The 12061-nt window shown below is 34.2% G+C and overlaps 1 protein-coding gene across 3 annotated transcripts in view; it reads right to left on the bottom strand.

The window, feature by feature from the left end:
• The window catches only part of LOC127872961 (uncharacterized), an 87111-nt gene extending 78530 nt beyond the window's left edge, over positions 1 to 8581 (bottom strand). For 2 of the 3 annotated variants that reach the window (XM_052416483.1, XM_052416484.1), the window contains exon 1: positions 8414 to 8581. In XM_052416483.1, the coding sequence (XP_052272443.1) occupies positions 8414 to 8456 (43 nt within the window). In that variant the 5' untranslated portion in view covers positions 8457 to 8581. The remainder of the gene's footprint in view (positions 1 to 8413) is intronic. The other variant, XM_052416485.1, reaches the window with a different exon arrangement.
• Between the last annotated feature and the right edge of the window lie 3480 nt (positions 8582 to 12061).

Genomic DNA, 12061 nt, shown 5'->3' with positions numbered 1-12061 from the left:
AGTGTATCAGAGTGTTGGAAGTGAAAACTTATGTTAAAAGGAGCACACACCAGCAGATGTAAATCCAATATATGATAATATAAAACAGAGGGGGTAATCATGTGATAGTCAAGATGGCGATGTCCATTCCGAAACAGTAATTTTTTGCCGTTTTATACCCTTTATTACTTCTGTTTAATTTTTAAATGATGCTCACTTTCCAGCCATATCAGTAAAAAGGTTGTTAGCGTGTATTTCGTTTTTAAATTCGCTTTATATCTCGACTTTACCAGTCTGCGAAATAAGCGCACGCCAGGGGGCCTGGGCGTGTAAATTATAGCCCGTGCCTATTAAAATTGCCATATCGTACGCCTGTTGGGCCAGTAGGAATTCTGTGTATCAATATTGTTTACATTTTTAAGTGTGATAAATGTCATTATTTTGTGAGAACTTTGCGAAGATTTCCGAAAGAACTTCGTTTAAGTTCGCCTAAATTACGAGATTTAAACCCATTCCGATTGGTCCATACATTCATCGGTTATTTTCGAGTCGTAATCCATGCCAGGTGGTGAATAATTTAGACTGGTTGTGCACTTTTGGCACACGTCATGCTGATGTGTTTACTGCTGAAGTAAACCAATCGACAACTGCGGCTTGCATTTCCGGAATAAACATCGTTTTATTTTGTAACCTTGTGTGTGTGTGTGTACGTTCCGTAAGTTTATTTCCAAAGTTGTAAGTACCTACGCTCGAAAGGCTGCATTATACTTAAATACATAGCTGGAGCGAAGCCTGGCTGGAAACTGAAAGCAAGTCAATAAAGGTAAGGACGCTTGTTTTACAGGATATGGTTTCTGACCATGAGGATTTCCAGGATGACAGTGATCAGATGATATGAACGAAGAAGTTGTTTATCACAAATTATAGAGTTATGATTAATGAAGGACATATTTACCTTGACGTGAAATTGTTTTTGCAATAGGCTTTCAACCCATGCGAAAGACATCAGACCTCGGACATTTCCGATAAAATTTGCTGAGGTCCTGTATTATTCCCGACAATGTCGGACCATAAATAAATTGTGTGTTTTGGTAAAAAAAATGAAAACGAAACTAGAATATGAACAAATACCAATTTTAATGTTCAAAACCAAAATATGACTAGTATTGATGCTAATGTGTTTATGAATTTTATAAACACAAACGTCTGCCATTTTACGCAAGCGCTTATGAAAAGTAAATTTTCGGATGGGATCATTCCCATTTAACATGCGAAAATCAAGTGACGCAATGTGCAAGCATATTTATATTCACTGGTAATATTTTGTTATAACAACCAATTAGGGAATTTAATTTAATTTATTATTCGTAAATGTACGTATTGTGTCTATAGTTTCAATGTGTCAATACTATCTAATTGTGTGCATTAATGCTGATGTATTTTTTCATTTAAAAATACTACATGCACGTCTATATATATAGCTAAGGCGCATGGTCTGTTTTGACATGTACGCTTTCCACGCGTGGAACTCAACTATGTCAGCAAAAATTTCGTGCTCTTATTAAAACACGGGTTTTACATGGCATCATGTGTAGTGAATGGTGCAGATGCGTACAAAGGGACTTAAATACTATTATCATGACCGTGGCTTTAGAAAAAATGTGTTATTCAGTTCTAAAAATGGACATGATGAAATATACTTCTACTTAAATTAAATTGTTACCACATGCAATTTGTAACGGGTATTGTTTTCACAACTTGCTCGCCATACGTTATTAATTGCTAACCATTTGCATTTAATTTCTCATAAGGAACAATAATTGTTTAAGTTATTGTTTATGGTAAAAAGGTGCGATGATACCGGACACCGTCTTTCATGTACTAATTTATTACCATTGGATATTGCCACGGATCGTATATTGTCATCTAGAGTCCATGGATATTGCGTAAATTTTAAAACTGTGATTACTTGTAAATCAATCTGCGATAAACGCTAACTTCAAGACTGACGTCAATCAGAAATAATGATCGCCGTCGCCAGTTAACCCTGCCCTTATGATATGCATTCTCGTTACCGAATGGACGCTGAACAGCACAGTTTGGCGACTGGAAAATTACCTGAGAAGTTTTTGTGATGCATCTGTATCAGCATAAATGGCTGTGTAATGTGACTATTATTCGATATTAGACAAGAATACGAGTGCGGATTATCGGACATCTAAGTGACTTCTGCCATTTGTTAAAAGGACGTAATACTGCCGGTTTTGGGCGTAATTGACGACCGGAAGCGCTGACTGAACGGGTGTAAATTTCGTTATTTTATTGTATTTAGAATTATTAAACATTGTGAACGTTATAACGATTAAACACTATACAATATATTTTTTATTGCTTGTTTAAAGCAGAATAAGATCCGGTAAAATGCGGTGAGGTCGGGTAAATTTTAAAAGTTATCGGACCTCAAGTCCGGTAAGATTTTTTTGTCTTTGGCATGGGTTGGGCTTTACAGTTAACATAACCTGTCAGAACTTGTACTTTTTAATAGATTATCTGATATTGAAAGATGAAACCCATAAGCAGGGTGTATATTTTAACGAATTTACTTCAGGCTTGTAATTTTGCTGCTGGGCTTCTTTTCTTCACTATTCCAGTAGCCCGAATGGCTAGTGGGTAAAATGAACTATCGTGAAGACTGCTTTACTCACCCGCAAATTTTCTTAGTGGAGCCCTAATTAGGTAATCCCACTTAGAAATTTTGCACCGAGTAAAGTCGAGATCTAGAGCGAATAATTTACTATGAAATAAAAGCCAGTTACTTTCTTCCTAATATGTCTTGAAAGTGAGCGGAATAAAAAAATACAAGTAACAATAGTGCCAAACTGTTTCAAAGATACGCCCGTTTGAAAGTTTTGAACAACTTGATAACTAATAACCATGATCCATATTTGAACTTGACCTACATATCATCATTCTAGCAGCGATTTTCCTCCTTCTTTATAAAGTACCGGTAAACGGTACTTTCCCAATCGAACGAAAATTCCCAAATTCCCAAAACGGTACTTTCCCAATCGAGCGAAAATTCCCAAATTCCCAATCGGCATCTGGAAAAATCCCAATCAGCGTCCGAATTTTTTCTCAAAACGATAGAAAGTTTCGTAAAAAAACCAACTTTCGGCGAGCGAACAAAGAAAATCGTATAGTTGTGTGTAACCACGCGCTCGATTAATTTCGGGTTTTATTATTCAGCGCATTCAATCAATAGAGTTGTTACTGTTTCCGGTTCTTTTGCCAGGCAGCCAGCGTCCTGTTTTACGTTGGTTTGTAACTTTATCGTAGTTTGAAATGAGTCATAATAGCAAATATTATGCCATAAAACCAATCGGAACCATCTATCACAGGACACATTGACAGCAATAATGATGCTGTGCAGGGAGGGATGCAAGCAACTGAGTGATGATCAAACATCAAAGATTGTTGAAATTTTCACAAAAATGAAAGAGAGAGACATTGCTTTAAAAGAGATTAAAACAACTAGTAATTGATTTGGTGTGTTCTTTATAATATTTTGTTATTTATATAAACTTTATAACTTAATGGTCATTAAGGCATGCCTGCAAATGATTATTTAAATGGGTATGTTCAATTAAGTATGAACTGTATGATGTATTCAATAAGACCCAAACTTCACGACGCGATTTTCCCAATTTCAGGATTTCACGACTCGATTTTTCCCAATTTTGAGGTTTTCACGACTCAATTTTTCCCAATCGGACCAGTACGGGTACTTTTCCCAATTGGACAAGGAAAATCGCTGTCTAGACACACTTCTGACCAAATTTGGTGAAGATCAGATGAAAACTACTTCAATTAGAGAGCGGACACCATGCTAAATGCTTGAAATCCACTAAATAACCCTGTGACCAAGTTTTTGATCCGGCATGACCCATATTCGAACCAGACCAAGATATTGTCTAGATACAAATTCTGACCAAGTTTGGTCAATATCGGATGAAAACTACTTCTATTAGAGAGCAGACACCATGCTAAATGCTTGAAATGCACTTAGTGACCCAGTGATCTAATTTTCTCCCCTGCATGACCCATATTCCAACTTGACCTAGATATTGTCTAGATAAAACTTCTGACCAAGATTGCTGAAGATCGGATGAAAACTATTTCAATTAGAGAGCGGACACTGCTGTGGACGACACCCGCCCCCCCGGCCACCTGCCCGCCGCCAAGGTGAAACTATAATACGTCCTGTTTTTTTAAAACGGGCGTATAATAAATGGTTTAAAACTATGAAAACTACCTTCGTCTGCATGGACGTCGCTTTCTTGTTTGTCACGTGATTACCCCCCCTCTTTAAAAGCCTCTACTAAACTTACACAGAATATAATATATAAAAAATAAACTTATAACATAATTGTTTTTAACGTCAGATAGAAGACCACATAGTATACACAAATGTTAATTATCACATTAATTTAACTACAGGGAAAAAAGGTTTCAAGCGTCTGAATGCATCACCTGACAGACAGTGTGATCTTAAAAAATTTAAACTAATGGAAAAAAGCTGGGAACCTATTTTAACTGATAGAAAAAATAAAATTATAGTTTTTAAACAAAATATTTTAAATGACCTTTTTTCCTATATAAAATGTGATGTCCCTGCAGGGCCTTTAATTTCTATACTTTGGGGAATTGGGGCTAGGGCCCTTAGAGGGGGGAATTTCATGTCTTTTTGGGCGAAAAGGGGAATTTAAAAAAAAATCAACAACCATTCAACACTTAAAATTGCTATATTTAAATGTATTTCACATAAATATACCTTCAATCAAAGGTAAATAGCACGATATATGTAACCAGCTTTCATTAGTATAAAAATAAACAAGAGGCCTATGAGGGCTACTGCTATAAACACTGTGCAAGTTTGGAAAGAATAAGATGAAAACTGTGTACTTAATCGCGCAAAAAAAGGAGAATTTTCTTAAATTCAAGGGGAGATAATTCTGGAGTTATAATTCCGATATTGCTCATTTTCAATAGGGTTTGACTCATCATTCAGATAAAGAAACTGTGCAAGTTGGGAAATAATTGGATGAAAACTGTGGACTTTATTATGTAAACAAGCCTTATTTCACAATTTTCTCAAATTCATGGGAGATAATTCTGGACTTTTTACTCTGATGTAACCCATTTTCAATAGGGTTTAAGTCCTCATTAATATAAAGACACTGAACGCGCAAACAAGGAGAATTTTCTCAAATTCAAAGGGAGTTTATTGTGTACTTATTTCTCCGATACTGCTCATATTCAATAGGGTTCAAGTCCTCATTGATATAAAGATACTGTGCAAATTTTGAAATAATTGGATGAAAACTGTGGAATTGATTGTGTAAACAAGCGGGATTTCAAAATTTTCTCATATTTAAGGGGAAGTCATTCTGGACTAATTGCTTTGATATTGCTCTTTTTAAAAAAGGGGTTGAGTCCTCATTGATACAAAGACACTGCAAGTTTGCCAAGAGTTGGATGAAAATTATGGAGTTAATCACATAAAAAAACAAAGTTTTCATTTTTTTTCTCAAATTCAAGTGGAGATAATTCTGGTGTTATAATTCCGATATTACTCATTTTCAATATGGTTTGTCTCATCATTCAGATAAAGACACTGTGCAAGTTGGGAAATAATTGGATGAAAGCTATGGACTTTATTGCGTAAACAAGCCTTATTTCACAATTTTCTCAAATTCAAGGGGAGATAATTCTGGACTTTTTACTCTGATGTAACCCTTTTTCAATAGGTTTCAAGTCCTCATTAATATAAAGACACTGAACAAGTTTGAAAAGAATCGGAAGAAAACTGTGGACTTGATCTTGTAAACAAAAAAGTCTAACGCACGCACGGACAACGGAAACCACGCCATGACATAAGCTCTTCATGCCTTCGGCAAGTAGAGCTAAAAATAGGGGAAAAAAGTATACCATTTTTAGGGAGGAATGGGGACGAATTTCAAAACGGCCAAACTAGGGCCCTGCCAATTTTGCAGCATTTTGTTGCAAAAGATAAATATCTATCAGTGGAAAACATGGAATCTAAGAAAAATACTTTTCAAATGCAAGATTTTATTACAGATGTTCATCATACTGGCTGTGTATTTATCAAGATCATCACCTGTCACATGAACAAGTTGCAAAAAACCTGTTTTCCCAAGCATACATTGTACTATTATTCTCCTGTTTATTCTACCACTTAAGAGTTAAATAGTGAAGGAAAATAATTGTAAGACATGTTATGAATCCTTCAATATTGTTAAGTTTGTAAAACAAAATAGAGGCAAAATTATTTAAGATATTTCTTTAGAAACAGGTCAATTCTAAAAAGCACTCGCCCTCTGAACCCTGATTTGTTTGAAAATCCTATATATCTGTTCACAGTTATCAGTTTGAAATGAAAGCTCTAAACTTTTGCAATAATTGTGTACAGTAAATTTCATGCTAATTGACAATAACAAACAAAAAATAATTTTCTAACTATAGAGAAATAACTTATATGTTATCAGGAATGTGTCATTAATCCCGAAATTTGCCAGAAGCTGATTTTAAATCTTTTTCACAGATTTTGGAAGATAATGACGTTTGTCATTAAATGCTTTATATTGATTAATGACAAATGTAATCAATGGATCTAAAAAGCTTAAGTAAAAAACATGAATACAATTTAAGAAAGAAAAACTAGTAACCCTCAACTGGGCTCGAACCACTGATTCCTGAAGTAAAACTCTTACACTTAGACCACTTGCCGATCCATGCTCTTAGTCTTACAATGAGTGATTTATTCTATACTTAAAATATGCGGCTAGATTGAAGTAAAACTCTGACACTTAGCAGGGATGGAAACTAACGTTTTACAATTGGTTGCCCACACGGGCAACCATCTTTACTATTTTGGTTGCCCAGCTAAAGACTAACGAGCCCAGTACAATGTACATGTATTGTCATGTGTATCTAATACTTTCTTTAAATAAAAGATAACTGAACAAAATTGCTTACATTACACTCTTTCTGTGTATAATGTCTTAATATGAGTTTGAGTTGAATTATTTCCTTGGCCTTTATGAATAAATATTATTAAAATTATTAATCAACAGTCGCCAATTTTATTAAATGTTTAATTGTACTAATGTTTCAAGCTTAAAAATGCTAGTTGCCCGGCTGGACTACCAACTTATGATTTTAAGTTGCCCAGGCTAAAATCTACTTGCCCCGGGCTCACGGGCAACAACTAATTTCCATCCCTGCTTAGACCACTTGCCGATCCATGCTCTTAGTCTTACAATGAATGATGTATTCTATACTTTAAATATGCGGCTAGATTGAACTTTAAAAGTACACAGTTGATTACCACTATCGACAAAACGGGGGTTTGGGGGCGGTAGCCCCCGATACTGAAGGAATATGTAAAATAAAAAGGATTATTAGGTGTAGCGCTGTGTTATGTATTGTGAGCTTAGCAATCATACAATTATAGTTTTTATATGCTTTTCCATTTTTTTTTCGTACCGATAAAGTTCAATCGTCCCAAATATGCAATCCTCGTAATGTCACAAAATATGACAACAGAACTTTCCAAATTATTCAATCGTTTCGTGTTTCAACACTTTATGATTTTCAGGTTTTTAAATCGTCAAAAGATACACATAAATGGTATTTGAGAGCATGGTAAATGTTCGATATTATTTTTTCCTCACAAATATCATAATTACATGAACAAAAATTTGCGAATCTGAAACATTTTCTTAAATTTTGTCAATTTACCAAAATGTGAAACGATCCATTTGGATGAAACTATGTTAAAGAGCCTATATAAGAGGGATATTTGAACATTTTGGGTCTTTTGATATTATTAATAAAAAAAAATTATTTTTTCAGGTACAGTTTGTCAACCAGTTCCGGATAATCATCAGTTCCGCTTAATTTGTATTAATTTTTCCATAATGCCCCAATAAAATCAAAATGATAAGTTTCTAAGGTATACATTAGGTAAAGGAATAAATTAACAAAGTTTTAACAAGAAAGCTTTTGTATAATGCTAACAGGGGTTACAAATGCAGCAAAAAGTTAACCGGAACTGATTGAATAAGTTATGTTTTGAGATGTGCATATGGATATAGGCTTTATTATTTTCAAATAAACGTTTTGCTGATTGTAAACAAATGCCATGACAATGTTTTGAAATACTAATTTTGTAAGTTGAGTAATTGTTAATAATTTTCCCAAGGGTGAACTTTAATTGGCTATTTTTGACAAAAACTGCATATGCCGTCTGGCCTAACCAGTTATCATACAAAATAAATGTTACCCATTATTTTTACATCTTCTTACATTGACACTAAATCCCGAAAAAATTACTGTGGTCAAAAGAACTTACCAGTGACATATACAGTCGCGATTAACAGTAGAATGTGTTTCATCTTCCACTTAAGATGAATAATTGTCGTTACGATATGAAAACACACGCCATCTTGTTTGATTTATCGTTTTCGATACAGAACGCAGAAATCAAAACTCTGTGTGACGTTATTATGACGTCATATTGGGAGATACAATGTGGCGCCAATGTCAAATAATGTTAAAAGAAATATGCATAAATTTAGTTTAAAACAATAAAGTATGTAGATATGTTCTGTCTGTTGAATTTAATTGTCAAATATTTGTGACCATTAACAGAAAGACAAAGCCGTGTTCATATGTTTTTATTTAACCTAAAAAACATTTGATCAGTCGACTTACGAAAACTGTTTTCGAAAGCTTCGTACCAAAGAAAAATCGAGTCTGGATTATTCCCACCATGTACCGATAGAGAAATATCGTGCTTTGTTGTTCATATGAATATATTAACGGTCATTTTATGACGTTCAATGTGTATTCTTGGTTATCAATTTACATTTAGAAATAGGTTTTACATGTGGTTGCAGATTCTTGACGCTAAATAAATACATAAAATAGATATATATAAATATAAACACATTCTTAGAACATTCATGTTAATTTGAATAAGATACGACTCTACAATATGCATATTATATTCTTGCATAAACTAAGTACGTAACGGTAATCGGTGTTATATATATATATATATATATATATATATATATATATATATATATATATATATATATATATATATATATATATATATATATATATAGATCTACATTTTAAAAAATGTTCATTTTTAATATGCATGTCTTTAGAGTTTCCAATTCTTTTATTGTTAATTCTAAATCTATATTGCAAAAAATACATAATGCATATGCCTGTATGTCATTGACCATTGTTGACTACATTGTATGTTATATGTGTGTGTACTCATGGGCTTCAAGTCTAATGTATTATAAAATAAACCTAGATCTATACACAAAACCTATAGGCGTGCGCATTTGACGATGAAGCCTATTAAGGTTATAAAGTAAAGTCACTCGCAGAATGCAGAAAGTTCAAATTCTATTTTTAACATTTAATCATTTAAACGATTTAAGATTTAATTGACTGCATTTCTGATTTAGATTTAACGGGTAGATCTACTTATAATCAAGGAACGTTTAAAAAATGTGTATGCTTAAGAAGAAAAAAACAAAAGGTCCTTTTTTTGTTAGCGATGGACGTCTGCATTTAAACTTGAATTGACACCAAAACCATGCACGTCGATGAAATCTAATGCACATAGTTAAGCTGACAATATTTGAATTTCTTCTGCATTTACATATCATACATAAAGATTTACTAGTGCAACTTATTTTCTGTGCACACAAACAGCAATATGGTCATTGCTTTAAAGCCTCCTCACACATAGACGAATCCATATGACGAAGCCTGGCGAAAAGGGTAAATTTATGAATTCTAGCGAATTCTTACCGAAATTGTTAGAAAATTTGTTGCATTGTGTAATATTATAACGAAAGGTGAACGTAGAGGAACTATTTGGTGCGAATGATTTACGAAGTTTGACGAACATTTACTGCAATTCGCTAGAAAGCGTTAGGTCGCGCAAATAATATTCGTTCTTTCGGTTAGCGATAAGGAGCTTTTAAGAGCGTAAAGATACGAATGTAAGCGCAACCTTGCGCATAATTGCGCATACAGCCGAATATTTCCGAAACGGTGTTTCTCCATCCGGGCGTTTTGATATAGACTTTTTTATATAGACTTAGATATCTTTTTTCCGACTCGACTATGCATGTTGATTATGCTTTAAGGTAGCGCACCTCTAATGATTTCCCGCGATTTCTTCGAAGGTTGAAGAGCCTACTATTAGGTGCCGTAGCCTAGTGGTTAAGGCGATAGACGAGAAATCTTTTGGGATATTTCCGCGCAGGTTCGAATCCTGCCGACGACGTATACTTTTTTGCGACGCGTTTTATTTATTTTCTAACGTAATTTGATTTAATATGGCATATAAGCTATATTTATTGTTAAATATGTAGCAATTTTTATGCACATTCTTCAATTATTAAAATTAAAACAACGTTATGGCGAAATTGGGTGATTTACTGTTGAAAATACGAACCATGCATGTTGCATTTTTATTTCAAAAAGTAAACGGTAAATCTGTCTATTTCTTGTTTTTTTTGCTGTATATAGTGTTTCTATAAAAAATAAGTTTAAAATATGACTTAAATGATACTATTTTTAATTTTATGACACTTTGTTTTTAACCGACCCAATTTTTACTTGGCTGAAATCACTTACATTTCATGGCGCTCTTCCATAGATAAAAAATTGTAAAAAATAAATGTCTGTAAAAGAATACTTATTTCATCTTGTTTAAACTTAAACACCTTTACAGCATCTGTACACACCAACTGCATGCCCATATTTGGAAATTTGAATGAATTATGGAACTTTTGATTAACTCCAGGGGTGAAAATAAACTGGACAAAAGCCGAGCGTGGGGGTGGTTTTGAAAAAAATCGGTATATTTTTTTAAAAAGCATGGAAAGCCTACCTACAAATTTGCATGTAGTTCAGTGAAATGATGCTGATTAAGAAAATAATTAATTAGATTATATTTGGATATTTGTCCATTAGAGGTGCGCTACCTTAAGTCTTTTTCATTAAAGATTTTGCGTAAATTTCGTGTCTTACTTTTACTATTACTTCCCTTTATAAGGCCAATACAAAAACAACAATACTCTTTATTAATTTATTCCACAAATATGTTACACTTTATTTCAATCTGTAATGTGGCACCATCCTGTCTTGCTTTGGCACATATCCCGCTAGAGAGTTGACCCAGTGCTTCAGAGTGTTTCTCACGATCTTGCCTTGTTTTATTGCTGTGTTGTGGCCCCTGGTATTGACATTCCTGGTATCCTCCATGTTGCGACCTCTTCTACATTCCCCAGGAACCAGATCGCCTCTTCCATCATCATGGTCAACCAGTGCATTCTGCATGGTGGGGTACCTGATCCTCGTCAAGTTGTGGAGAATGCAGCATGTCTTTACAATCAGCCTTACTGTAGATGGGCTGTAGTTCATCTTTGCGAGAAGTATCTGAAATTACAGATGACCAGTATTGTTATGTGATAAAAGTTAACGTGAACATTTCTTTGAAATTGTGTTTTGAAAAAGGGTATTGCAGTAAAGTTCCGCTATTAAGGCCACTTCGAAGATTTAAAACATTATGCGTTTTTTTTGCCAATATTCAATATTAAGAAGTGAAACATCAGCTGCTGGATTAGTCTCAAATGGTTAATTTATGAAGGAAAATGGTCCGATATTAAGACCAATTCGAAATTGAGACCACTATTTTGCCTGGTCTTAATAGCGGAACTTTACTGTACCTGGAATCGGTTGGCAAAAATTCCCAAATACATTTTCTGATACTCTCCTAGCCCTGGATAACCGGTAGTTCAGGATGCTTTCGTCTCTTGTCAGGACTCTATGTCCATAGGGTTTCTGCATGTTCTCGCTAAGGCTGAATGCGTCATCTCCAACCAAGAAATAGGGCATTTCGACGGTGTCATTTGGAAAGGGCTGTGGGTCTGGAAATCCAATGGAACCATCCTGCACCATC

The sequence above is a fragment of the Dreissena polymorpha genome, chromosome 3 (assembly GCF_020536995.1).
Source record: "Dreissena polymorpha isolate Duluth1 chromosome 3, UMN_Dpol_1.0, whole genome shotgun sequence".
Classification (NCBI taxonomy): domain Eukaryota; kingdom Metazoa; phylum Mollusca; class Bivalvia; order Myida; family Dreissenidae; genus Dreissena; species Dreissena polymorpha.
Note: the sequence above shows the minus strand (reverse complement) of the source record. Positions and strands in the feature narration are given on the sequence as shown.